The 26,228-nt window shown below is 48.2% G+C and overlaps 7 protein-coding genes and 1 non-coding gene across 8 annotated transcripts; 3 read left to right on the top strand and 5 right to left on the bottom strand.

The window, feature by feature from the left end:
* The first annotated feature begins 294 nt into the window (after window positions 1-294).
* EDB82DRAFT_t10 lies at window positions 295-366 on the top strand. Its single transcript has one exon. It is a non-coding gene; the product is annotated as a tRNA-Gln (tRNA).
* A 653-nt stretch (window positions 367-1,019) lies between these two features.
* On the top strand, window positions 1,020-3,365 carry EDB82DRAFT_483704 (major facilitator superfamily domain-containing protein). Its single transcript, XM_025731757.2, has 3 exons — window positions 1,020-1,894; window positions 1,941-2,980; window positions 3,032-3,365. The coding sequence occupies exons 1-3, from the start codon at window positions 1,477-1,479 to the stop codon at window positions 3,287-3,289; spliced, it is 1,716 nt and encodes a 571-aa protein (XP_025590750.2). The 5' UTR covers window positions 1,020-1,476; the 3' UTR covers window positions 3,290-3,365.
* Window positions 3,366-4,819, bottom strand: EDB82DRAFT_483706 (tryptophan synthase beta subunit-like PLP-dependent enzyme). Its single transcript, XM_025731756.2, has 2 exons — window positions 4,327-4,819; window positions 3,366-4,275 (listed from the first exon to the last, which is right to left on the bottom strand). The coding sequence occupies exons 1-2, from the start codon at window positions 4,664-4,666 to the stop codon at window positions 3,419-3,421; spliced, it is 1,197 nt and encodes a 398-aa protein (XP_025590749.1). The 5' UTR covers window positions 4,667-4,819; the 3' UTR covers window positions 3,366-3,418.
* A 282-nt stretch (window positions 4,820-5,101) lies between these two features.
* On the bottom strand, window positions 5,102-6,900 carry EDB82DRAFT_531869 (ketol-acid reductoisomerase). The gene is made up of 3 exons (XM_025731755.2): window positions 6,447-6,900; window positions 6,058-6,368; window positions 5,102-5,995 (listed from the first exon to the last, which is right to left on the bottom strand). The coding sequence occupies exons 1-3, from the start codon at window positions 6,652-6,654 to the stop codon at window positions 5,300-5,302; spliced, it is 1,215 nt and encodes a 404-aa protein (XP_025590748.1). The 5' UTR covers window positions 6,655-6,900; the 3' UTR covers window positions 5,102-5,299.
* A 1,099-nt stretch (window positions 6,901-7,999) lies between these two features.
* EDB82DRAFT_16648 (ubiquitin-conjugating enzyme/RWD-like protein) lies at window positions 8,000-9,184 on the bottom strand. Its single transcript, XM_025731753.2, has 4 exons — window positions 8,939-9,184; window positions 8,787-8,880; window positions 8,438-8,727; window positions 8,000-8,334 (listed from the first exon to the last, which is right to left on the bottom strand). Exons 1-4 carry the CDS (start codon window positions 8,957-8,959, stop codon window positions 8,182-8,184), a joined length of 558 nt encoding a protein of 185 aa, XP_025590747.1. The 5' UTR covers window positions 8,960-9,184; the 3' UTR covers window positions 8,000-8,181.
* A 356-nt stretch (window positions 9,185-9,540) lies between these two features.
* Window positions 9,541-12,695, bottom strand: EDB82DRAFT_16681 (chitin synthase 1). The gene is made up of 3 exons (XM_025731752.2): window positions 12,433-12,695; window positions 9,847-12,357; window positions 9,541-9,794 (listed from the first exon to the last, which is right to left on the bottom strand). Exons 1-3 carry the CDS (start codon window positions 12,499-12,501, stop codon window positions 9,657-9,659), a joined length of 2,718 nt encoding a protein of 905 aa, XP_025590746.1. The 5' UTR covers window positions 12,502-12,695; the 3' UTR covers window positions 9,541-9,656.
* A 4,446-nt stretch (window positions 12,696-17,141) lies between these two features.
* Window positions 17,142-18,750, top strand: EDB82DRAFT_16762 (uncharacterized protein). Its single transcript, XM_025731751.2, has 2 exons — window positions 17,142-17,442; window positions 17,501-18,750. Exons 1-2 carry the CDS (start codon window positions 17,388-17,390, stop codon window positions 18,736-18,738), a joined length of 1,293 nt encoding a protein of 430 aa, XP_025590745.1. The 5' UTR covers window positions 17,142-17,387; the 3' UTR covers window positions 18,739-18,750.
* Window positions 18,751-23,295: 4,545 nt separating this feature from the next.
* Window positions 23,296-24,081, bottom strand: EDB82DRAFT_470254 (ras family-domain-containing protein; the record flags this gene model as incomplete). Its single annotated transcript, XM_025731750.1, has 2 exons — window positions 23,296-23,898; window positions 23,977-24,081. The coding sequence occupies 2 exons, from the start codon at window positions 24,079-24,081 to the stop codon at window positions 23,296-23,298; spliced, it is 708 nt and encodes a 235-aa protein (XP_025590744.1).
* Between the last annotated feature and the right edge of the window lie 2,147 nt (window positions 24,082-26,228).

Genomic DNA, 26,228 nt, shown 5'->3' on the forward strand with positions numbered 1-26,228 from the left:
ACTAATTGAAAGATATAGAAACAGCTTGCTCTCTCTACAATCACTTTACAATTGTCGCAGCACAGCAAGATTTGTCGATACTCAAATTCACGGCTATGGCTCGCATTACACCCGGTAGGCTTTTACTCCTGAATTGAAGCGTGTACAGCAAATTAAAACTTACGGTTATAACTGGTGGCTGTCCTATCGGCTGTTGTTGGCACGTGACATGACTATAGCATTCTACTAAATAGTTATAACCAATATGACTCAGGCTAAAGATCACGGTTATCACTGAAATATCCCAATTAGGCAGGTTTCGTGGTCTAACGGTTATGACTGCGGATTCTGATTCCGCCAGCGAGGGTTCGACTCCCTCCGAGACCTTTACTTTTGATGGAGTTGACGACTTCTTTTTCCTTTTGCTTTGAGTATAAATACTCGCGAAATTCGGTAGCGTTGTGGGTATCTGGGGTCCACTTAAAAGGTTGATGCAAGAGTGTGGAAAAGCGGGTCGCATGCTAAGTCAGCAACACACCTCTCTATCGCCGCATCATATCCTACTGAGCCAATCACAAGCTGATTTGCCAGGTGATTTGACTCCATAGGCGCTACCGAATTCCATGAATTGATACGGTTCTCTTATTGTCATCTTGTTTGATTTGGTATTGGAGTTGCGATATCGGTGTGACTAGAACAGTCGTATAATCATGAGGTTGTAGTTGTGTAACTGGTTAGTTGAACCTTTAATACTACAAAGATTATACGAATAACTATACCAAGTACTTGCTCGAGTCAGAATCCTTGCTCTGTGAATTGATGATAAAAGTTGCCGTGGTTAACTAGGTTCACATGTGGAATCAATTGAGGAAGACAAGTTAGTGTTGTCATGACTCCAATACACAAATCAAGGAGCAACACTTCAACTCCAGCATCAGCAAACCTATATAATTGAATCTTTCAGCTAGTCTTTTCATTAACAGTTGAGAATCTTGGTAGTTGACTTTCATTAGCAGATCAGTCTTAAAACAGTCATGTCATGTCAAGACTATGGCGCTATCTCCGTGCTAAGTCCTGTCGTAAACCCCATACTTATCTTCTTCGGCACCCTCCTACAACCGAGAACAATTACTAGTTATTGGTCATCTCCAGGGCGGGGGAATCTGAGTCTAGTTTAGTCCCATCTTTTTTCGCAAAAGTCGGCATCTTCCAAAGGCACTTTTAAGACCGAAATATGTTGCAGTTTGTCCTGCAGCGGGTTCATTCTTCCGCATATAACAAACACCCCGGTCCAGTCTCGTTTAAGGGATTGACTCTTGGCCTCCATTCTGTCAAGGGTCAGAAAACATTAATTACAAATCGGGTTTCTCTTTGTTTTCTTCTCTTTTAAAATATAAAGAAATCCATAAACTTGTAATCGTTTTCTTTCCATCCCGAAAACGGCCTCCGAAGTGTCTCTACATCTTCGGAGTCGGCCGATACCCTGCATCCGAAATCATGAAGTCTGAATCCGAACAAGAGAAAAAGCGGGAGGAAGAGGTTGATAATCAAGATGAAAAGATTAGCCTCGGAAGAGATGAAGAATCTCAACGCCCTCCTACCTCTGGATCAACCTCTAGTAAATCAGAGCACCATGTTCAACAAGACACCATCGAACCTATTATGCTAGGCGAACCCCTGGGTCATATAGATACTCGACCGTCTGTTAAGCGTGCCCAATCCAGAGCCTCGTCTGCACGATCAAAAGCTCGTTCTGTTGTTCCCAGATCACAAAGACGTGGTCTACTTGCAAGATTTACCTTCGTTCCAGAGATTGAGTATCCTCCTAATTACAAAAATTCGACAAAATGGTGTTTGACTGCCATTGTTGCATTGGCTACTGCTGCTGCACCTCTAGGATCTACTGTTGTATATCGTAAGTCTTACCTTGCCCCCAAATACACAAAAGACTAACGAGAAAGCTGCTCTTCCTGTCCTAGTTGACGAGTTCAACACTACCGAGACAATCACCAATCTTTCAGTCGCCCTCTACATGATCTCCATGGCCATATTTCCACTATGGTGGTCCTCCTTCTCTGAAGAATTTGGCCGTAGGTCTATCTACCTCATCTCTTTCAGTCTCTTCGTCATCTTTTCCATCCTCTCAGCCATCAGCAAGAACATCACCATGCTCATCATCTTCCGCATGTGCGCCGGTGGCGCCTCTGCAAGCGCCCACACCACAGGTGCAGGTTCCATAGCCGACCTGTTCGAGGTACATGAGCGCGGAAGAGCCATGAGTATCTTCTACCTTGGTCCTCTTCTGGGACCCATGATAGCTCCAGTCATTGGTGGTGCACTGACACAGGAGATCGGGTGGCAGGCGACCATGTGGTTCCTTGCCATCTACGGACTTGTCGTGCTTCTCATGATTCTCTTCTTTCTACCAGAGACGTTGAAGCGCAAGCCTGAGGCTGTCTTGCCGACTGCAGGCACTCAAGAGCTTAGTCGGATGCGTACCATGGATTCTGCAAAAGTCAAGACCAAACATCTTGCCAAGTCTGCGCAAAGATTCCTCGTCGATCCTCTTGGAGTTCTTCTCTATCTTCGCTTTCCACCTGTTCTCATCACAGTGCTCCTTGCCGCCATTGCTTTCGGATCCCTCTACGTTGTCAACATCGCCATCCAGCAGAAATTCTCCCGCGAACCGTACAACTTTGGTCAGCTTTCTATCGGTCTCATGTATATCCCTGGAGGAATGGGCTACATCGTTGGCTCCTTGTCTGGGGGGCGTTGGATTGACAAGATTATGGCTAGAGAGGCTCGGAAAGCTGGTCGCTACGATGAGAACGGGAAGCTGATATATCTTCCTGAAGATCGCATGAGGGAGAACGCTTGGGTTATGACAACCATGTACCCACTCGCGCTGCTGATGTTTGGTTGGGTTCTTCGATACGGTTTACATCCTGTGGTGCCAAGTGTTGCCCTTTTCCTATTCGGAATTTCCTCTATGCTTGTTTTTGTAAGTTTCCCCTTTCTTTATTCTACTACTCTTACTAACATACATTTCTAGTCTGTTGCTACAACTATGCTTACAGAGCTTATCCGCAAACGAAGTTCTTCAGGTGTCGCAGTTAACAACTTTGTTCGCAATACACTCAGTTGTATCGGAGCCATTGTTGCTGCTCCATGGATCAATTCCATTGGTACTGGGTGGGTATTCACGATTCTTTGCATATGTTGTCTGATTATTAGTTATATCAGTATCATTCTGCTAAGAAAGAATGCCACCAAGTGGAGGAAGACCATGGATAAGGCACTGGATCAGTAAAGCACAATATCAGAGGAGAAACTCATATTGGCAATATTTTACAGAAGATGATTTTTTATAAACTCATAAATAACACATGATCATAATACATTCAAAACCTATTTGTCACAAATCGTTGCTCTTCTAAATCTACGCAAATAGCTTGCCGACTGTATCAAGGCCAACATTACCACCACTAAACACCAATCCGAGATCCCATCCCTCTTCTCCAGCCTCCTTCTCAACCGTTGATCTAAAGTCTTCATCGTACAGCGCCACGGCCAGCGGAACGCAAGCACTGGGCTCAACGACGAGCTTGAATCGCTCAAATACCAGCTTCATGGCTGACAAAATCTCATCCTCAGTGACACTATATATGCCTGACACTAGGCGGCGTTCGTAGATTACCGACCAAGGATGCACTCCAACAGGAGTGCGCAGTCCGTCGGCAACGGTGAGAGTCTTGACGGCTTCGATGCGAGAGCCTGACTCATATCCACGCTTGCCATCGTCGGCTCCTTCAAAGGATGGCTCTGAGCCAAAGACGCGGATTCCAGTGCCTTCGCAGCTGAGAGCTACGCCTGAGAGCATACCGCCACCACCTAGCGGTGTCATGATAGCATCCAGACCTGGCTCCTCCTTCTTTGTACGTGGTGCCTCGTTATCCCTTCCAGTCGAAGGCGCCCGAAACAGTTTTCTTTGACCGTCAACCACAGCGTCAGTTGTCATCAACTCAGCGACTTGCTGCTGAAACTCCAATCCCATGGTTCCCTGGCCGAGCATGATATCTGGGTGGTCATAAGGTGGGATGAGGCGAGCACCTGTTTCGGCAATGACCTTTGCAGCCATGGCTTCACGCTCAGTTGATGTGCTCCCGCTAAAAATAACGCGAGCACCATAGCCTTTTGTACCGGCAATCTTCTTGGGGTTAGAGATCTCGGGCATAACAATATGGGCCTTGATACCACTCTCACGAGCAGCAAGGGCCAGCGCCTGAGCATGATTTCCTACAATAGTCAATCAGTATACTTGACCGTCAAATAAATGAGATATCTTACCGGAACTATGCGTGACAACTCCCTTCTCTTTACCCCCTCCCTCCAACCATCCAGGCTCTTGCTTTAATCTCTCAACCGCATGAAAGGCGCCTCTAGCTTTGAAAGCTCCTATGCGCTGCATATTCTCACATTTAAACCAGAGTCTCAACACCGGGCGGGCCGGTGTCCTTCCAGCATAGCGAGTTCCCTCAAGTTCCTCCGCTGTGCGAGGGGTTGAGGCAAGTTTAGTGATGGTCCGGTTGGTGAGAACTGGCGTATAGTGGACGTATTGGCCGATGAGTTTGTGAGCTTCAATGACTGAGTCACGAGTCAGAGGAGGAGTTGTAGAGATGTCGGTCATGATGCAGTAGATTTCGCAATGCAATGATGATAGGTATAAGTGATGAATGCGTGTTTTCTTACACTAAAGAAAGAGTATGAGACGATATGAAGAATCTCCAATGTTCTTATAATCAGCGATCTCCGGCCCGCTGTCGGCAATTGTAGTCCAGACTTCCTATTTCGGTATGCAAGTCTTGCCGCCGAGAATAATTTGTGGTGCTTGTCATGTTAAAGGCGCGACAAGACAGCATCAAAAGACTCAATCGGTACCAATGGAACAGTGAAGAATCGATTAGGCATTTCATCAAACAAGTGTCTTTAACGCCCAGAATGCCAGAATGCCAGAATGCTAGGAAGATATAGTGTAATACATTGTGCAATATATTGGCAGGCGTTTTCCTTCTTTCGTACTGTTTATTGTTTATTCAGTTCACTTTTAATTCAGAGAAACAATATTTAACTTTCAAATAAAAATGGTATTCGTTTGGCTGCCAGCCTCATATCAACTTTTGGATCAATCCAGATCCCCCTCCAGAGCCCAGGAATTTTTTAAAAAGTACAAAAAGCTCATGGTTCATAATAAGAAAAAAGCCGTTTCCCAGACATATCCTTTCCCGCTCACAAATTCATCATATCAACATCATTAACTGGTTTACTTCTGGTTCTCGGGTCGGAGGCTGCGGACAGCCTTGCCGGCGCGCCAGATCTCGAGCTCGCGAATCTCCTTCATCTCGGCCTCGTACTTCTCACGGTAGTCAGGCTGGCTGTTGTACTCGAGAGATCGCTTGGTCTCGGAACCATCCTTGACGGCGTCGTAGAGGGAGTTGAAGACGGGCTTCAGAGCATCCTTGAACTTGGGGCTCCAGTCGATGGCACCACGGCGGGCGGTGGTGGAGCAAGCCTCGTACATCCAGTCCATACCGTTGGCACCGATGAGAGGGTAGAGAGACTGGGTAGCCTCCTCAACGGTCTCGTTGAAGGCCTCGCTGGGGGAGTGGCCACGCTCACGGAGGACCTCGTACTGAGCAAGGAACATACCGTGGATACCGCCCATGAGACAGCCACGCTCACCGTAGAGGTCAGAGTAGACCTCCTTCTCAAAGGTGGTCTGGTAGAGGTAACCGGAGCCGATGGCGACACCGAGAGCGATAGCCTTCTCCTGGGCCTTGCCAGTGACGTCCTGGAAGACAGCGAAAGAGGAGTTGATACCACGGCCCTCACGGAAGAGGGATCGGACGGTTCGGCCAGAGCCCTTGGGGGCACAGAGGATGACGTCGATGTTGGTGGGGACCTCGACCTTGGTAAGGTCCTTGAAGACGGGGGAGAAACCGTGGGAGAAGTAAAGGGTCTGTGAGGAAGATCTGTTAGAGAGATGTCTTCGTTGATCAAAAAGTGAGGGGTTGTACGTACCTTGCCCTCAACGAGCTGGGGCTTGATGGCGGGCCAAGTCTCAGACTGGGCGGCATCAGAGAGAAGGTTCATGACAATGGTACCACGGGAGATGGCCTCGTCGACATCGAACAGGTTCTTGCCGGCAACCCAGCCATCCTGCTCAGCGTCCTTCCAGGACTTTCCGTTCTTTCGGACACCAACAATGACGTTAAGGCCGTTGTCACGGAGGTTAAGACCCTGGCCGTGACCCTGAGATCCGTAACCAATGAGGGCCAGAGTGTCGTTCTTGAAGTACTCAAGGAGCTTCTCTTGGGGCCAGTCGGCACGCTCTGTTGTGCACGAGTCAGTATGTGCATCCAATACCCCATAAACTGAGGGGTTAGGTTGGAATTAAAGTTGGAACTTACCATAGACGTCCTCCTTGTGGCCGGCAAAGTCCATGGTCTTGACACCACGAACCTGCTGCTGGATAGGAGCAGCAACAGGTCGGGCAACAGCACCAGCACGGACAGCAGCGCGAGCAGCAGAGACGAAAGTTCGCTGCTGAACACGGGGAGCGGAAGCAAGCTGGCGGGCAGGGCCACGGAGGGCCTTTGAGATATTGCGAGAAGCCATTGTGATGATGTGGAGGGAGGGAGGGCTCTGAGATTGAGGGGAGAGTGTCTGAGAAGAAGGATGAAGAGAAGGAGAAAAGACTCAATTGCAATGGCGAGACCAAAGGTTAAGTAGTGAATAGGTTGGTCAAGCTGTAGGTAATTTTTGGAGGGGAAAGGGCTATGACCGATTTCGGCTTGTACGTAGGTGAAGTCAAGTGGGGCTTCGTACGCTGAACAGCGGGGATTTGGTGTCTTGGTCTGGGGGGTTTGTGGGTACCTTTGATACCTAGAACTTGGAGAAATGAACGATTTCACATTGATTTAGTGATGAGAGGTTGGTTTCGGCCAATTAGCAGTGACATAATATCTGTTCAACCACACAAAGCTGACTTTTCTCTCGTCAGCGGCCGTTTTCATTCTGTTTGACCGCCAGAGATGAGTAGAGTCTCAATTGACTCAATTGGCTCGTCTCACACAAGTCTGCATATCAACAATTCCTCACAATACGCACAAACCCTAAATCAGAAGTAATTGCGTGGCAAAATGAAGCACGACTCTTGCCCGCACTATCTCAAGCTATCCCAGCTGCAGTAGACGGGGTAACATAAAAGCGGACCCCTTCATCTTCCCGGAGAACCTCTAGCGTCCCCGAATAAGCCGCACATCGTCCGACAGGCAAAACCTCACGGCCGATACAGGCGCCTTATCCAATGAGAGACTTTAGAATTCAACCATACCCACGGGAGGCAACGGCAGAGCACCGTAGTCGGGGTCCTGCCCCTTGATCAAACTGCATATCGGGGCCTCATCTCGTACTCCGGTTAGGATAGCACGTCAGACAGAGTCTAGATCTGCCTCAAGTTTGACTCTTTGAAACTCCACTTACTCCGGGTTACGGACTCTTAGCACCTCGATGATCGAGGGTATGCCAGAAAGCTTGGGACTCCAAGTTACAAGCAAAGAAAATAAACAAGCAAGCGGCTTGCCAAGAATCCCGTAGAACGGTTGAATAATATCGTCTCCCATGTCATCAGTCATTAAACTTTCTGTCACATCAATGGTTGAGGCTCAACTACGTTCTACTCCACGTCCCTTGGCGAGATGCCATGACAAGCCATTCAGGTCCCTTCCCATTATTGAACCGCGGCAATTATTCATCCCAGTAACCAATAGAGAGATGTAGAAGCAACCCTCAACCTTGACAAACTCGCCAGCACGTGTAGAACCGTATAATCTCCGTAGCTTGAGACCGTCAGATTTATGTGTATATATATCTCCAATTCTACCCCGCCTCCGTCCGATTCTCAGCAGACACACCCCTCATCAAGCCATACATAGAACGCCTTGGGGATAATAAGCAAAGCCTGCTCCGGATTATAGACCCATAGGACGCCACGTGATGCTCTTTCGTCTCCGATGATTGTCGTTCGTCGTATCAAAACGCTCATTGAAGTCGTTCTATCATCTCAAGATCCCCGATTGGGCTCTTTGCCTCCGTAGTTGTTCATCCCAAAATCGTGTTGGTATTCGTTCTTCGGCACGCTCTCTATTTGAGGACCCTGTCGTAATTCGTGCCTTTAACCACTCCACCTCCCATAGCAGTCCTCACATTGCGCTTGAAGCCTTCCCGGTTGTTTCGTAGATCCTCAGCGGCCTCCTTATTCAGCGGGTCCGATGCGTTGGGTTCGAGGAAAAGGAACTGCGACCTGTTAGTCATGCTACCCCAGACTTTGTATGTACTTGGCCTTTTCCCCTTGCCGACGTATGGCGTGCGGGGCTTTTGTTTCTAGGGGTTCCTATACCTGTAGGCCAACAATCACTGCGTTCAAGTTCAACACAGGCTTCCAGTCCTCTCGCAGAATATTCAGGCACACCTTGCCCTCAAGATCGATGTTGGGATGGTAAATCTTTTCTCGGCATCGAACTTTGGGAGGCTCGTGTGGGAAGTTCTGGTTAATGGTAAAGTCGAATGTGAACCGACCGTTTCGGTACATGCCCTCATCAGGGTCGATGGTAAGGACAAAGTTGAGAATATCGTCAGGATCAGGGAACTCTGTCTTCATCGTCGAGCCGAGGGAAAGTTCTGAAAGATCTGCAATAGTCTGTGTCAGCTGTTTCTCGGTCTCAGGGTCAGGAAACATTGAGCCATACCCTTTTGCACGCGCAACTGGGCTGCGGTCACCTTCTTCTTCTTACCGCCAGAAGCTTGACCTTCAGCGTTCTCTGCATCTTTCTGCTCCTTTTTCTATACACAAGTGTCAGTGCCCAACCGTGATAGGAATTACTACCGGCTGGCTGCTTACCATCGACCATATCTTCAACATTATGAACGTGGGGGCCCAAGGTGGGCTGTGTCGTATGCGCTGCTAAGAGGAGATCTTGGACAAGACAACAGAAGGCAAGCTGTAGTCCTTCTTATATATTTAGCAAGTCGAAAGAAAGGTTAACTCGAAAAAGGTTGCGCGGCGGAAGTCTAAAAGGTTGGTCGTGAGAGCGTTGGTCGGAGTTCAAAGAAGGGTCTAGACGTGCTTAGTAGAAAAGGTGATGATGCTTGATAAGATAGCACAGCGTAAGGCAGCCAGAGTGCCTAAAGATTCTCGAACCCCACCGAGGTTTAGGCGGTACCAATTGAATAACGCATCAGCCTCTATGAGCAGTTCAATCATGGGAGGACAAAGCCAAACTTCTTTCAGGATAAAGTTCATTTCTTGATGTTTACAAAAAATCATATCATTCAAATGCGTCATAAACCCTCAGGGGCAGATGCCAATCTGAAAAAGACTAAATAGAGAATACACCTGCGCATATCTAGGACCGCCCCCGAATACCTTCACTCCAAATGTGCTCTTTTGTTGATGTGCCTCCATTAAATACTCAAAACCCAGCGTACGTTACATAACAAAGGTATCTGATACAAAAATCCAGCTTGTCTAATGTGACAAGTGCCAATACTTTTTCGTAGTTGGCCTCTCCAGAATAGGAGACAGTGTCGAATGCAACATGCGCAGATACGGACGCCGCTTAATTTCTTGAGAAACAGCACATGATACCAGTCCTGCCGAGGAACCACAAGAAACCGGCAAAACGAACAAGCGAGAGCACGGCAGTAGCGTACAGAAGGAACTGGAAGTAATGCGCCTTTCGTTCTGTGGCAGGTTCCTGTAACGTTGTTAGTATTCGGTGAATAACTCGATAAGAATGGAAAACTTACACCCCATCCGAGGTTGTCAAAGTTGGTGCTGGTAATGCAAACAATGAGAAGAATGTTTCCAAACAACCAGCAGACGACGAGACCGGTTCGGAAAGACTTGTATCCATCCTCAACATCGGCCGCCTCGACCTCCTCCTCCTCCTTGAAAGGAGCGAGAGCACGGCGGACAGTTTGCTCAAACTGACTGTCAATATCCTCCTGCTCCTTCTCAACTTCTTCAACAACAACCTCGTTCTTCTCACCCTTGGTAACGTGGGCAGAGGGAAGAGCCTCAGCCTTGTCCGAACCCTTGGTACCCCAGGAAACATCGTGCCAGTTGTTGAATGCGTAAACCATAAGAATGTTGATGTAAGTTGACATGAGAACCAGGTAGTAAGGGAAGGAGTGGAACATGTGCCAAGGGTCGAGGTACATGAACGAAGCAATAAAGTTCAGTCCGTAAATGGTAATAAGAGCGACCAAAATAACACCACCAGCGCTTGAACCGCCGAAGAAACTGTCCAAGAAAGCGTCAGTCGAAGCAAACGAGATCTGGTCTCCAATAGGTGTGTCAAAGGCGCGAACAACCAGGTAACCGGACAGAACCAGGATGTAACCCTGAATAAGAGCAAAGACCATGAACGAAGCAATGTAAGTAAACTTGGAACCCTTGGGTCTGTTACCCAGAGCCAGAATGAACTGAAGCATAACAAAGGCCAGATAGAGGTATTGAAGCAGAGCGTTGACAACAGGAGTACCGGTGTCACCAAATGGCCAGGCGTGGACTCCAGAGGTAGCATTGGGAGTACCCACAAGGTCCATGATGACGGATGTTGTAAGCCAGTAAGAGCCGAGAGAGAACCAAGCGAACATAGTGTTGAGAGTCGTGTAGATGAGCTGAATGTGGAGGAAGAACATGCGGATGATGTTATGACCCGACTTGTACATTCGACCGAAGTGCATCAGCGAGTACAGAGTAGCAGCGAATGAACCGTTGAGCCAACGACGACGCTGACTGATGAATTCAGCAGCACCTTCGGGTACATCAGTTTCACCCTTGGCAGCCTTGATATAAGACAAATGCCACTTCTGGCCAGCCTTGGCGACCAGCTCGAAACACAGAATACGATCCTCGGCCAAGAACATGTTCTTCTTGAAAATGTTCATACCGTCGATACCCTTCTTACCAAGCATCTTAGACAAGGTATGATCACCATGGAAATACTGTTCCAAAGGACGGCCCATGATGGCACGAAATCGATACGCAGAGAAAGCACCGGGCAACACACTAACGTAACCGAAAGATGACTCGAGAGGCTTGTCGAGAATGTTGGAGATCTTGTACTCGAAGTTCTGGACAGCAACGAGGGGGTTGAACAGCTTCTTGCCGCCCTTACCCAACATGGCGTGAATTTCACCACAAGCACCACCAAGATCCTTGTCGTTGTAGAAACCCTCCCAAAGAGCGAGGAGAGATCGGGGACTGGGCTTGGTACCCGCATCAAGCAGAATACACACCTCGGGGTTCAGGATACGACCGAAGGCGTTGAAGAGCCATCGATGAGAGTTGATCTTCTTGGTGTTCTTCTGCTTCAAACAGAACATCATCTGAACTGGTGGCAGGTTCTGGGAACCCTCGTTTGTAGGTCGGATGAGCTGCTGGTTGGGGGTGACGGAAAGCTGGGTGGTATATTCGAAGATGTGTGCGACGGTCTCCTTGCCGTCGACATCCTTCTTGATAACACCATCCTGGTAAACACCTACAGTGGCAAGAACATCGAGGGTGTTCTTGTCCGCCTTGTCGATACCGTCGAAAACCAAGCAGACAACGATCTTCTGCCAAGCGGGGCCACCCTTGTTCCAGAAAGTCGACTTCTTCAGGTTGACGATATCGCGGATGTTCTGCATAGTGTGATGCAGGGTTCGGGCAAGCAGAACCTTGTCTTCGTTATAGTATGTAATGGCAATAAGCAACTCAGTGTGTCGGTTGTACATGCGAGGTCGCAAATCGTAACCGTTCTTGAGGGTGAAGTCGTTGGGATCACATGTGGCAGCGGTGTATCGCATCTGATGGAACTCCTCAGTGCCACTCTCGGCATCGCGGTATTGAGGCTGAACAGCGTTCTTGATGGCACTGGGAACGGGGTAATCAATGCTCAGAACTGAACCCTGAACCAGCTTGATCTTTCGGGTCTTTGAACGGCCAAGGCCACCACCGCCACCCATCTGGGGTTGCTGCTGACGCTCAACCCAGCTGTCCTCGGGATCAAAGGCAGAGTCGGGGCGAGGGAAAGGAGCAGCGGCATCGAGGTTGCCAAACTGACCAAAGCTGCCACCAGAATCGCCATATCCAGCAGGTCCCTGGCCGGGCATGGTGGACGAAGCACCAGGGGCATAGGACTCAGTAAGACTGTAAGCAGAGACAGGGCGGTCGGGGGGAGTTCGGGCGCCGAGTCGATCTTGTTCGTAGCCCGAGTTCAAGAGGCCACGGCCCTGCTCCTCTTCGTTCTCTTGAGGGGGAAGATGGTACTGCTGAAGAAGGAGTTAGATTTTGTCATTGGTGTTGGTGCAGCGAACAAAGCAAAGCATGTGTGAATAGGTACTTACGCTACTGCCAGCAGGAAGGTCCTGGAGAGCATGGCCTCCATACTCCTGATCACGGCCATTGTACGCCATGATGAATAATTATGCTCCCGTAGGTGCTCAGCACTGTCGGGATCTTAATCAAGACTCGGTGGGTGAATGTTGATAACGATGCGAAGTGAAGATTGGTGTTTTGAGTTTTTACGACGAGCGAGCGAGCTGAAACAGGAGGAGGAAATGCGAATGGTGGTCACGGGCAGCCGCCTATTGTATGCAGTAGCTGCTTAGTAGTGTGTGTACCTTGACTTGGCCCCAGCAACAAACAGGTACGGTAAGTAGAGGAACTTGAGGCGCCAGCCTCAAAAGAATGGTGATAGTTGGGGAGCGGGGGGGAAGGGGTAAAGAAGATGAAGTTGAGGTTAGAGGGAAAGAAGGATAAGTTAATGAATGCAAAGAAGAAAGGCCAGTGGCAGGGGTTTGGTCTATTTTTTTTCGTCGTCTTGCCCTGAGGAAATGTTTTGATGAAGGGCCCTGGGAGCGAATCTCGTTTTGCTCCACGCACTGGGCTCAGAGCTTCCCGTGAGAAAGAGAGGTAAGAAAAGATAGGGGACTGGTGTCGCGCTAAGCCTGCTGAGCCACTCCACTCCGCCATAACTTGGGTACTTTGGGGGTGAGGATCCATCCCATCTCCAGCTGCTATCCCTGTCCGCTAAAACAAAAGCGAGAATCTGACTGCACTGCATTTCTGCAGCACAAACTTGTTGGTGACGATTTTCTATGATGCCGTCGCAGATATCCGTTATGTTAGCTGAACGTTGAGACGGTCATGCCGCCAAACTTTAGCTTTCTGCACGTTAAGAGCGTGTCCGCCGCAGATAGAGTCAAAAAGAAAGCGGCTTGCAGCTTGTCAACCATCAAACTCTCCATGTACCTCTACTGTACGTACAGTAAGTACAATAATTCAATACAGTACCGTTGGATCTGCTTGTCAGCATTAGGCCCAGTGTCAGGGCTGAAGAAGGCTTGATCCATAGCCATCCTCTCCCAATTAAGGGCTTCAGCCACCGCAAATAACACATTCAATTGCTCACCGTCAACGCGGCCTCTCATTCTTCCACTCCGTCTTACACTGACACTGGGTCTAGATACGAACGGAGTCAATCAGAGTGCCAGAGAAGATGGAGACGCTGTTAAGGGGCCCCTGACAACTTGCATTGAATTGCTCTCAAATCTCCATACAATGGCACTGGGCGGTGCCTAAGCTCTGCGCTCAGCGAGTTGGATTCATCCCTCCTCGGACTTACCGCCAACTCACTTTGCCTGCTAACTGTGCTGCACAGTACTTGACGGTTTCAGTCTGCCGCTTGACGACTTCTGTGGGGGAACAAGCGCGAACTTCCAGAAGCGAAGTTAAATAACAGCGACTCGCTCCCCTATTTCAAACGCCGAGTTGCCAAAAGATCGACATTCCCCTTTCTCCCAAAGTCCAGCGCCTATGCGTTGTACAGTTCAGACCAGACCAGCCAGTCCGGTAGACTACGGCACAGATAATGGTCCCTAATTTCCCCTCACCAGGCCCGGGCTTCACAGAATTTAGTCCCGTTCGTCATGTCAGGAAAGCCAGTCAGCCATCTCCTTTGCTTTGGGAGTACCCGCCTGCACCCAACGCCAGCCCTGTTGGCTTACGATCCTTTCCTTTGATCTCAGCCGCTGGGACGCCTTGTGCAAGCCCGCTCACTTGCACGAGTTGGGCCGTAGTAATATGTACGGTAGTTCATGTTCAGTCAGCAGTCAGATTTAACCATGTCGTGAACTGCCAACTTTTGTGCTTGGTGCTGACCGCCAACACAACCCATCGGGTACAGAAAGAAGCATGTGCTCGTGTTACCAACCTTGTTCCCCTCCAACTAACCCCAGAAGTGACAGCGACAAGAATTCAATTAAGCGGTTACTATGAGGATCATCTAGTATTTCTCCCTTTGTTGACAAGCAATTGGCTGAAGCAACCAGCCAACAGGATCAGTTAGTTCTTTGTCCGAAACATCAAGAAATCTGCCACAAAAAGACTCTGATCCAAAAATAGATGATCCTGTCTTGGCAAGTTAAATTAGCTGGGACGAACTGACAGCTGGGGGTGCCGGTTAGCCACTGAATTACGACAGTGACAATGGGGCGCAGGCAGGCCGCCTCTCTCATTTTTGTTCGGAATCCCTCCACTCTTGATCCAACCCCAAACCAAGCGTGAGATTCTGTAGCCTCACTATCTACTGCATCTTGCTGTGTGTGAACTGCACGAATGAGGCCACTAAAAGAGGCGGGCTTTACAATCGAGTTTGCATATCAGCCGAGGCCCTGGAATTTGAATCCTTTGTTCGTCCTCACGTCAGCTTGCGATAACTCTTGGCTTCCAGCCCTATCATTCTTGAGCTAGACATGCAGTTGCTTGGTGCAGTTATCTAAGCAAGAGGGCTGTGGGCTATTGATATATGATCTCAATAGCCACTGCTAATTTTATCGTGCCTCGACTTTCTCAAGTTCATTTTGGCAATATGCAAGGTTGTCATAGAATCTCACTGTTGTAGAATAGCTTGTCAACTTTTGCTGATAGTGAGTAGTTATTCAGCAATTGTATGAACATCGAGCAAGAGTCACACATCCACAGACTCGTTGGCCTAGCACAATCCCTTGGCATTGAACTTTCCGTGATCCCCGTCCTCGGTTGCTTTTCCGAGACACCGGCCGCTCTGGATTGTTGATGTGAGGAGCTGTAAAAATCATGTCCCAGATTTTAAGATCAGGACGGGTGCTACCCTAAAGAGGCCTACCACATTTGATGCAAGGGGTCATAAAATGTCTGAGTTCAAATACTCGGGTGGTGTTACTGTCATTGGATAAGCGAACATGTGATTTTACATATGATGGTAGTTAAAACACGATACAGGTGGTCTTTCGTTTGTTCTGTTCATCACAATTATATTCATGTTTTCAATTCCAAAAAGTCGTACTTTGAGTCCACAAATCACTAAACACCAACGATCGACATATCAAACGCATAAAAAAGACATGGGTTGCCAATCTTGATGTTCCAAGTCCGGATTTCCGAAAGCAACCCCAGGTCGTGGAGAAGATTGCTATAGCCAGCGTCAAAGGTTGAAAACGGATAACCTTGTCGCTTGGTAAATCACCATGAGGACATCACCTGGAGACGCAACACTGGCGAGCCGTATTATTAATTGAAACCAGCAACTGAAGCATCGCTTGTAGAGAAAAATGATAAGCGAGAAACACAATGTTTCCGTAGCAGTCGAGAGCATTGACAGTTGATATGATATGATCGTACCATAACGGTCCAATGGAGTAATATGTCTGCTCCTATAAGTCTCCATGCCAATTAGGACAAAGTATGGTAACAAACCTCAGCCAAGAAAAGAAGCAGGCCGATACCTGCATAGCATGCATGAGTTATAATTCATTGGGTGTGATATTTGATATTAGCCACTTTGAAGCCCTGGACGATAGCAGCGATACAACGGTCTTGTTGGCGTTGCCGAGAACCGTTGATGGATGGTTAATTAGACTACCTAGCTGGGTTCGTAAATTCCATCCGCAGGGCGTCGTGTGTCGGTAAAAGTTTTTTACTTTCTTTTCTTCTTCTCACTCTTTGCATCGGGAGTTTGTTGTTTCGGATTTAGGGACGCGCGTCTGATGTCGACAAAGCGTTCTCACAAAAGCAGCCCGCCGGCCCAGGTTTGGTATGTAAGTAAACTCGTGCCACTGTCAGGACTGTGTCGTGAGTGGCTAGATTTGAAGGGGCCTGCTGCAACTCTAGAATCAGGTTTAGGTAGGGTCGCTTCTTATTCTAGAGTAGGTACTTATCCGTAAGTACCTGGTGGTATAGTTGCTGTGTTATATGAGATATTATCGGAATGGTGCAGATCCAGGGTCTAGAGTTAATCATTTGATCTGTTTAATCAGAGCAGTCTGTTAGTAGTTGAATCTACACGTAGCCGCTTGCTCGTGTTCACCTGAAGCAGGCTGATGGTTTGCGATACCTGAGCTATGAATTAAGAAGTGAATGGCTTGGTACCTGCAACCAAAGTGTGATGGTCTCAAAACAGCAGGTACCAGTGGCCAAGACAGTGTCTAGCCAGGATCAGCAGGGGCTTTAGACACTGCTGAGTGGATATCAAGCAGGGATGAATCAAGCCTTCTCATAAGCCAGCTCTCCAAAGCAGAACCACATTATCAGGGGAGAATGTACAGTGCGAGTGTATCTACGGTTTCGCTATCACTGAAAGAGGTAGAGTCAAGCATTAATACCCCTGTTGCACCATCTCTCCGTGCTCCAATCGCCTTCCTGCTCCCACCAACAAAGTCGAGAGAGCCTGAAAGAGTGTGTGTGAGCGCCCAGATTTAGCCCAGGTCCAGTCATTCTTTGACCTCCCACCTCCCGCCGCTTTCCCGCTCGTTCTTTCATTTCATTCATCGTTCTTCAACCTTCAAACGATTGATCGCATCAATACTTTTCGCCATTTAACGCCCTCCCTCGACTTGAACCGAAACGACACGACACGAGTACAGCATATCAACGACTTTGCTTTTCTCGTATTTGCTTGTTCCATTCGATTCAATCGCCTGGTCGATTATGTCTCGTTGCGCCTCCTAACCAACCTTCTTTTTCCTCCGAGCTAGCCTCTGAACCCACACTCGTTTCTCAATAACATCGCTTCCTACGACTTCAACTTTTTGGATATTCTATTCAACAAACCAACATTTTTCTCTTATATTTTCTGCACCAAAGAAGTTCGACAACTACATCATATCGTTCTTTCTTTTCGTAGATCGCTATCCGACTTGTATTATTGCCAAGCATTTGCCGATAATCCACACCTTAAACTAAAGCGATCGACACTTCTCAACGGTCAACCATCAAAAATTATCACAACCTTTTAACATTGTCTTATTGTCAAGCCATCACAATGAAGGAAAGAGCTGGATACCTCATCGCTAGGGATCTGGATGAGTTGAGCCATGGTAAGTCGACGAGACAGCCGCGTCTTCTCATAACCATGGATACTAACACTTCCTTCAGCTTTCCAACTTGTCCCCCGAAGCAAGAGTTGTGTCAAGTGTGATGATGCCACCCAGCTCGAGTGTCCAAAGTGTGCAGACGATGAAGTCTGTCAGTTTACCGTTCCACTAGATTGCACCATGTGCGCTACATCGATCTGTGAGAAGGACTCTAGTTCATCCAGTGACAGCGGCAGCAAGGGGCCAAACGTCGGTGCCATTGTTGGTGGTGTTCTGGGCGGTATTGCTGCCATTGCTATCGTCACATATGTCGTATGGAGATTCTGCATCAAGCCGAAACGATCACACGTCCCTGCATCCATCTACGTTGAAGACACAGACGCCATCCACGAGAAGGATGCTGGCCCTAGGGGAATCCGCCCACCTTCCACACATACCGTTCACTCAATCGCCTCAACCGTCCTCACACGCGCATCCAACATCATCCAGATCGCATACATCCCCGGTGTTACAAACCGAGCGACCCCGACATCGCCAAATGTTCTTGTTCCTCCCGTACCTCCAATTCCCATGCACCACGCCGAGGCCAACAGGAGCCTAGGAAACGACGATCAGCACTTCTTTGTTCCTGGCGACCTGAGAGATTCTACCTATTCCGGCCTGTCAGGATACTCGGATCGAACATCATACGCTCGCACATCTTACGCTCCTCGATCCAGTGTTGCTTCAACAATCTATGGCAAGCAGGCTCAGGTTCTCACACCCGCGCAAACTGGAATGCGTGCCAAACCTACCATGGTCAGCGTCAAGTCTATCGGTACCAACGGTAATGAGTTGATGGCACCACCAGTCCCGTCAATCGACTTTCAGAAGTTCGGTAACAGTCGACCTAAGAGCACTGCGAGTGCTTTCAGTGTCGGCTCAACGTTCCTCAACAGCGCCAACACTGCAACGCAGGCTCGTGCACAGGTGGTCAAGGTTGGAACGTTGAAGAAGGTCGATATGGGAAGCAAGGCTGAGTCGGACACAATGTCATCATCATCAACGATGGCACCATCGCCGCCTAGAACACCTAGCGGCAACGTTACTCGAGACTCGAGTATCACCGTTATCGAAGAGTCACCCTCTGCGGACCAAGGTCCATTCTCTGATCCTCCGGACAGGAGTCCTCTGCGCGCAAACAAGACCAGTCTTGGTGCCGTTATGGAGGACCCAGCAAGCGAGAATGACAAACATTCTCCTACCCTCCTAAGGCGTGACAGCTGTCCTTTCGGGGACAAGCACGCCACAAAAGAGTAATGATATGATATCGCCACTCCGTTTTATATACTGCGATTTTCTTTATGAAGAGATGTCACGAAATCTAGCCAAATGTTAGTCAAGGGACACGCTCCAGAATCTGTCTTTTTTATTTTCCTTATCTTATATTCACTCCACGTCAAATTATTTGGACAGACAAACACCGAATTGTCACGGGATATGGCACCCATTTTTTATGTTTACATTCAGGATAGCGGGGAGGGACTTGAGATATCAACTACGGCGTCTTGGATAAGGAGCCTCGGCAAGGGCTCATGGATGCCAGGAAGTCATGGCGGTCTCTATGTGAATATTGAATAGAGATGATCCAATAAGTTTTGTGTCGTTATGTGATATATAAATGCAATATGCTGAACCTATTTGTGGTTAAGGAGACGTCCCTACACTGCGGTTGTCATCAAAGAGGCCACATGTGTCAACTTGGCTGTAGGGCATGATGTAAGTTCAAGTGCTCCTGATATCTTGATATCGACAGCAGACCCTTTATCTCGTGTTGGGAATACCCGAGGGAATTATCGACTGTGCTACAGCATGTGTGCGTATGTATTCCACCACTACCCCTCATTTACGTAGCGGCTGTTAGCATGAACGATCGTCGGGGTCTAGATTGTCGATCCTGTGAGGTTATCACCACGACTCGGCCGATATAGGCAGGCGTGACCCCATTCGTCTGCTACGTGACAGTTTGTGGCTGTCCACTCCTGGTTCCTTGGATAATGCATTGTAGCTCAGGAGAACACCATGACACGTTGACATTCTCAGGGTGCTTGGGGTATCAGGGTCTGGTCATGTCATTCAAGGGAAACGGTTGGAAGGTGCTGAAACGTGCTAGAAGAAAGGGAGGGGTTTCATGTTAATAACGACGGAACTCAGTATCCCATAGCCTGTTTCGAATATAACTCGATGATGCTGACAAGCTCATCAGGGAAGCAGGGCAGGGCAGGGCTTGAATACGGTTTATCTGGAGAAAGATGACAAGATGCTAACTAACATTTTAGTCTGGGGTGATCTTCGACGCCGTTGTTCCATTGTGATCCAATGTTCTTCCATGCATGCCTGTTAAGTGTCACTTGGTGGATATAAGGCCAGACAATGCGATGGGGTCTGAGAGTCATTACGTATTTTCATCGAGTCCACGATACGTAATGCGTTTAAAAGCAGACAAGGCATTGAATTGTTGATTATCAAGTTCTGACCAAGTCTGAGTAGAGTCTATTAATTATCCTAAGGCTGTGCCCTACCCAGAATAGGTTGAGTGAGATAGACGCAGCGGGCTCATCCGTGATACCCACACATCTGGGAGGCCTTATAAGCAACACTAGAACATGTTCCAATATAGTTTCTATACGAAGTTGATGATGAGTGATGGATTCTCTTTTGCCCGAGGATAGTGGCAAGTTAGCTGGTAAAGTTGGCCGAAGACTGCGGGTAAATCTAGACCCGACAATGCAAAAACATGACTTGGATAACCGACTAACCAAAGAAAATAGACGCTCATCAGCTTACACTGTAGCTCTCTCTTTATTTTGAATGCGTAATTCAATCGAGAGACCGCCACTTACTTTTCTAGAGCCTTTTCTCCCCTCCTCTCTTTGACCAAGACCCCAGCTAGCACCGGGATTTCCAGTCCCCTGTTCCCCGAGTGTTTACAGTACAGTACAGTACAACCTCATGTTGGAATAGCAAGCAAAGCGTTAGGTAGTATGTGGTAGCCATTGATACAATTCTTTCCTTTCTTCCTTCCTCCTCTGCTACTAGGTCAATTCCTTCGACTCTTAGGTAGGTGGTAGATATCATTGACCTTCCCCTTCTGTGCATATCTCCATTGTGCGGTTTAACTTATTCCGTACGATAAACTGACTATTTTGTTCATTTTTTTTTGTTTAAAGAAAAAAAGAAACCTATCATTTTGTTATCAACAAGTCTCGATTCGTGTAAATGCGACTCAGCAGGTAAACTGATTCGGCAAGGTTATCGGGGCGACGAAACCAAGGTAATTAGTAGCTTATACCTAGACCTACGCATTTTTGAATGCAGTGGTCGCTGATTCCTCTTTCAGGGTCAACCATCTTGTTAAACGCCCGCTGCTAGTCCTCGTTAATCACGCCGTCCATCGTCCGGTTCTCGTCCGTCTCAACGCCGTCTCAATCTCTGTCTCAAGACCCGAAGTGTGGGCAGCGGTTATAAGTAATAACGTAGTCAGCAGCAAGCAACGTAGGTTGTCAACAAAGGACACAATTCAAAATGCCTCGGATATAAAAGTGTTCCGTCCCGATGTGTTTACTGTAGATAGTTAGCTACTTACCTATCGACTACACTAAACACAGGAAACAAGATGAGGGATGTTCATGGCTTCTCCTAGCTCCTTCCTGTAGGTGCAGAGTACATACAGAGTACAAGAGTCAGAGTAGGCCGAATGTTACGTACCGTTCTGGTTCTGGTTATGGATCTCAATCCCAACCCAACCCAACAAGCCCCTGCCCTGCGTAATCAATCCGACGCAACGTTCGAGAAAACGAGACAAGGAGCAGACCGGTAGTATCGGCATAGGTTTAAAGCCGCATAGAAACTTTGTTCGGCACTTGTGCTGTCACCATCGCAATTAGAAAACCCCGAGTGGTGTGTGTTGTAGCCAGCCCAGTCTCCTGACTGAGATTGGCTTTCTCAAGTCATAGCGGAATGATAAACTTAGTTAAATGCCACAATGGAAATAAAGGTGCAGTCGATGTTTATTAATCTTAAAAAAGCTTGATGCCATTTTGATGTCATGAGCAGAGATCTATTACATTTCCATACTGGAGGCATCGAGAATTAAAATGTGGATGCCATCAAAATTAATCGCGGTTAAATAACCTAGTGTGGTATCAAGTCAATGTTTCAATTGCTCTGACATTGCTTATCTAAAATTAACATGTATGTATCTAGCTAGGTAGTTAGCTGCATGCAAAAGGCCTTGTTTCCTCCCATTCATTCCCCTTTTCCCATGCCGTGTTGAGAGTAATGCCTTGTTACTACTACGTGGGGGTTGCACCTCTTTGCATATACGCAAAGCGTGGGAGCACGCATTCAGCGTCAATCTGGTGACACGGTGCGTAGGCTGGTTGATAGAATGGTATGGCATTGCACAGAGTAGACACAGGTACTCTGCCACGTCTCCATATCCTATGGGGAACATTTGTGCTCGAGCATCTGCTTGCAGTGTAGCGCGAACTCCTCCATCTTCATCAACACCCACATCGGTACACTAGCTTAGCAAACCCCGCCAAAACCTCTTGACCCCTTCTCTGTTGAGCTTCTGTGTGCCCAAGTTCCCACAAGGCTAAGTCATATGCTTCTTCTTCTTATCTACCGGAGCATGGTGAAGCTTGGAATATTTGACCATGTACATACCATCATCACTGTAACCTTGATGCTCACATATCATCTTTTTTCAGTTTTGCACTTTTAAGATCAGGATAGTAAGCAGTTCAACGGCTCATGTCCTGAGTCCACTAACAGGGAACATGGTTCAGAGTCCTGCCCGACATATGTATGCCAAGGTCCGCCCATATGAACGGGGCCAACATCATGTTTATGCCCTCAAGGACACAAAGCACCAAATAGATGGGAGGGCTTCTGTCCCTGAGGTCCTCGCTCAGTGGCTATCTTAGTCAAAAGAAAAGCAAAAAAATAAATAAAAAATAAATAACATCCCATTCTTTATCACATGTGGACCTCGACCCGAACACCTGCCTTCAAGATAGATAGCAATGTTGCTGGTCCAAGTAGTCCTTTGTCCGGGCACCTCTAAGCAAGTCACTAACAACAAATGACAACCTGCTTGTTTGACGCATTGGCATGGGTATGACTCGAGATCTGCCGAGCGTAGCGTTTCGAGGAACAATAGTAAGATAAGTGGCCGACCAACAGGCGAGGACGGTATATGCGATGATCAATCTGGATATAATCAGTACAAAGCAATGCTGACATTGACCTGCGAAATGTTTTATGAGTTAGACATTGGTAAATCTGCAATCACACAAAAGGAAGTCTCAATCTAAAAGTCGAGATATTCCCGCATAAGTAGGACGGACGAAACAAGTAAGAAATTGGCCGCTTGAATTATGAATGCCATTCAAATTTTTGTCGTAAATGTTGCAAAACGATAATTATAAATGTCAACAGATAACCTAGCGCCCCAAGAATATGCCTCTTTTTGTTCGTACGCCTTGCGCCGGTGCGGAACTGCTTCTGCTTTCGTTCGTTATTCGATGCTGCGTCGTCATGTCGCCCTGTTCGTTGGGCAGTTGGCCATCTAGAAATTGCAGAAAAGTAATAAAGCCCTTCTTATCTCATCCCATCTCTCTGTACTTCCCACGGTATCTTGCCAATCATTTTTAAAATCATTGGGCATATCCTGTTCGCCAAAGGCATCACCTTATATGTGGTCCTTGACGCTGGCCTGTTGTCGTTGTTGGCGTCTCGATTTGCTCGTCCGCCTTATTTTTCCTCCTCTTAACATATGGATCCCTTTAATCCATGATGGTATGTATCCACTCATAATACCACGCATTTGGACTTGTTTCGGTCCTTGTTCCTATTTCTGTGTCTTTCGTCTCGATCGCCGCCCCGTGCATCGCCATTGCCTGTTCGTGTCCGTCCACTTGATCTTTCCGAAGGACGAGAGGCTTGTTGTCGCTGCCGGCGTAGAATCCTAACGACGTCGTAGAACGCCTTTTCGACGTTGATGCAGTTCTTCGCTGAAGCTTCCACAAACTCGCAGCCGAGTTCGCGGGCGAGGGCGTGACCTTCTTGTGTAGAAACCTCTCTCTCGGTGACTCGATCGCTCTTGTTGCCAACTAGCATAATAGGTACAGGCAACTGCGGGTTTGCCGAAGAGATAGGAGAGCCAGGATACGATGGGGACGACGCGCACGACTCCTTAACTCGTTGGATTTGATGATGAAATCGTTTAATGCGAGTAAAGGAAGATCGTGACGAGATGCTGTAGACTAGAACGAACCCCTCGCCATCACGAATCCATTGATCTCGCAGTGCCGTGTACTCTTCCTGTCCAGCGGTGTCCAGTACTTCGAGCATGCAGGGCTGGCCATCGATAACGACTTGCTTTCGGTATGAGTCTTCAATCGTAGGGTCGTACTGTTGCAAAGTGTTAATTCATCATTGTTATGAGAGTGGAAGCAAATGCATGCGTTGCATGCCACCAGTCAAACTTACAGTTTCAACAAAGTGTTGCAAACATAGCTGGATGGTAAGAGCTGTCTTTCCCACACCACCGTCTCCCAACACCACCAGCTTGTATAGTACCATTCGGCCGGCCATGATGATGGCAACGGCGAGGAAATCGACAAAAAGGTTAAGGAGTCAATAAGGAGGAGAAAGATGGGGTCTCGTAGGAGAGAAAATGACCCAAGCAACCAACGGACCGGAGAGGGGAGGGTGGAGAAAAGAGGGGGTGGTCGGTGTTGAGGCTCACGAGATGCGAGTGTCGATATATCCAAAGGTGGTTGGAGGTTGTGAGGCAGAGGTTGTCGTCACGGGCAGAGGAGAGGCGAAGGTGAGGAACGGAGGAGGGGGTGGCTTGATGAGCAACTCGAGCTGTGACCTGTACTGTGGGCGTCAAGGCGTCAAGCAAAGCGAGGCAGGGCAGTGCAAGGCAAATCAATGCAAAGCGACGGATGCAAGGCTCAAAAGCACACGAGGCAGGGCGCGGCAAGGCAGCAATAGACGTCGGCGAACAAGCGCCAGTGGCAAAAAAGGAAGGGCTGGCAATAATAGACAGTTGTTGTGATTGAATGTCCGAGAAAAAAGAGTTGGGGACAGGAGAATGCTGGTCTAGGTCCAGGTCCAGGTCTAGGTCCAGGTCCAAGTCCAGGCGTAGTAGTAGGCGTCGACGTGGAGCTACAGAGCTGTTACCGGACGGGAGGCAAAGTTAGTAGTAGGTTGGGTTTGGTTTTGAGTTTGATTTGAGCTTTGAGAAAGATGGAAAAGACGAGCAGCCCAGGCCAGTCCAGCTTAGGTGGAGAACCCTTTTTTTTCTCTCTTCTCTTTTCTTCTCTTTTTCCCAACCTTACCTAAATGCTTGAAGGAGGTTGAGGTTTGCACCGTAGCGGTACTTTCACCCCAGTGCTAGCAGGCCTCTGAGGTGGGCGCCCTGGGCTCCCAGGTTGCCATTGGAGCGGGGCGCCAGGTTCTACCAAATACCTGGGTGAGAGGTATCCATGTAATGGAGACGCGGCAGCGGTACTCTCTTCCTCGGACCCAGAGGGGAGGCTAGAGGCCCTTGGAGGGGTTCTTTAGGGGGCACCAACAGCCATACGAGCCACTTCACCATGCAGACTGCTTCGTACCTTGCGTGTATGATTTACCTCTGCAAGAGGTACCCTTTAGGTTGGGCATAAAGTGGAGGGAATGCAGAAGCACACCCAAGACACCTGGATCACATATCTTGACCTGCAATAATGTTCATACCTGCTGAGGGCAAAATGCGCTTCGACAGTTAAAAAAAAAAAAAAAAAAAAATGAAAAAAGGGGATGTCTATGAATTGAGAAGGGGAACCAACAGGGAATTCACTCGCAGGCAAGGAAGGACAAGCAACTTAGCGAATAAACGAGGTAGAGTAGAGTCGTATGTACCCAAGGAACGGTGCTGCCCTGGTCGTTCATCCATGGGATAGGACATCGGCTCAGTTGGTGCCCCGAGAAATGGGAGAGCGAGGGTGTTAGGCTTCTGATAGGCGAGGAATGAAGCCGGAATGGTGAAGCGGTGGACGAGGGGTACTCCCTGGTCACAAAAGTAGCGGTTGAGCGACTCCATTTCTCTTCACCTTTGTTTATACCCCAGCGTACCCGTACATTGCGTGTCTGTGTGTGTACAGTAGATAGGGCCGTAGATTCCCAGCTTGTGCTTGTACGGATACTTGTGCGTGATATCATTTACCGTCGCTGTTGTGTTGTGTTATGTTTCCTTGACCATGTTCTGTATCGGAATCCAAACCCAGTTGGGCATTGTCGGATTGCTTCAGGATCAATCCAGGCCGTTTTAGGTTGTATGAGGAGCATGCTCATCTCTGCCACACTGGACAGGAGCTTCTGACAGGGACAGGATCCGAATGCCACATTTTGTCTCTTGTGGTTGCTCATCGGCGAGCACCCGGGAGCCCGGGTCACGGCTCGGTTGTGTCGCGGCAGGCGGGCGACTCGACCGGTCCTAGGTCTAGTTTCCACAAACATTAGCTTTGATCCATAGGTCATGCTATATAAATGGAGTGAACTCGAAGACCTTCCCATGCTTTGGTGTTGCTATTTAGTGGGGTTGGTCGGTTGTGATAACAGCTGAAGAACCAACTCGACCAAGTCGAAAACAGGTGTTTTTTTTTTATTTTAGCGGGTTGGGCGGACGATATTGTATTGTGTGTCTTGTTGGTGGTGGTGATGTAAATCGATTGATCAATTTCTTTTTTGATGCC

The sequence above is a fragment of the Fusarium venenatum genome (assembly GCF_020744135.1).
Source record: "Fusarium venenatum strain MPI-CAGE-CH-0201 chromosome Unknown EDB82scaffold_1, whole genome shotgun sequence".
NCBI lineage: Eukaryota > Fungi > Ascomycota > Sordariomycetes > Hypocreales > Nectriaceae > Fusarium > Fusarium venenatum.

Coding starts and splice junctions, on each gene's coding strand:
- EDB82DRAFT_483704 (XM_025731757.2), top strand. CDS start 1,477: ATGAAGTCTGAATCCGAACAAGAGAAAAAGCGGGAGGAAGAGGTTGAT. Junction 1,895..1,940: donor AGGATCTACTGTTGTATATC/GTAAGTCTTACC, acceptor CTAACGAGAAAG/CTGCTCTTCCTGTCCTAGTT. Junction 2,981..3,031: donor TTTCCTCTATGCTTGTTTTT/GTAAGTTTCCCC, acceptor ATACATTTCTAG/TCTGTTGCTACAACTATGCT.
- EDB82DRAFT_483706 (XM_025731756.2), bottom strand. CDS start 4,666: ATGACCGACATCTCTACAACTCCTCCTCTGACTCGTGACTCAGTCATT. Junction 4,276..4,326: donor AGTTGTCACGCATAGTTCCG/GTAAGATATCTC, acceptor TGACTATTGTAG/GAAATCATGCTCAGGCGCTG.
- EDB82DRAFT_531869 (XM_025731755.2), bottom strand. CDS start 6,654: ATGGCTTCTCGCAATATCTCAAAGGCCCTCCGTGGCCCTGCCCGCCAG. Junction 6,369..6,446: donor CCACAAGGAGGACGTCTATG/GTAAGTTCCAAC, acceptor CGTGCACAACAG/AGCGTGCCGACTGGCCCCAA. Junction 5,996..6,057: donor CCCAGCTCGTTGAGGGCAAG/GTACGTACAACC, acceptor TCTTCCTCACAG/ACCCTTTACTTCTCCCACGG.
- EDB82DRAFT_16648 (XM_025731753.2), bottom strand. CDS start 8,959: ATGTTGAAGATATGGTCGATG. Junction 8,881..8,938: donor TGTTGAAGATATGGTCGATG/GTAAGCAGCCAG, acceptor ACTTGTGTATAG/AAAAAGGAGCAGAAAGATGC. Junction 8,335..8,437: donor CAGTGATTGTTGGCCTACAG/GTATAGGAACCC, acceptor AACAGGTCGCAG/TTCCTTTTCCTCGAACCCAA.
- EDB82DRAFT_16681 (XM_025731752.2), bottom strand. CDS start 12,501: ATGGCGTACAATGGCCGTGATCAGGAGTATGGAGGCCATGCTCTCCAG. Junction 12,358..12,432: donor ACCTTCCTGCTGGCAGTAGC/GTAAGTACCTAT, acceptor CTCCTTCTTCAG/CAGTACCATCTTCCCCCTCA. Junction 9,795..9,846: donor TTGACAACCTCGGATGGGGT/GTAAGTTTTCCA, acceptor ACAACGTTACAG/GAACCTGCCACAGAACGAAA.
- EDB82DRAFT_16762 (XM_025731751.2), top strand. CDS start 17,388: ATGAAGGAAAGAGCTGGATACCTCATCGCTAGGGATCTGGATGAGTTG. Junction 17,443..17,500: donor TCTGGATGAGTTGAGCCATG/GTAAGTCGACGA, acceptor CACTTCCTTCAG/CTTTCCAACTTGTCCCCCGA.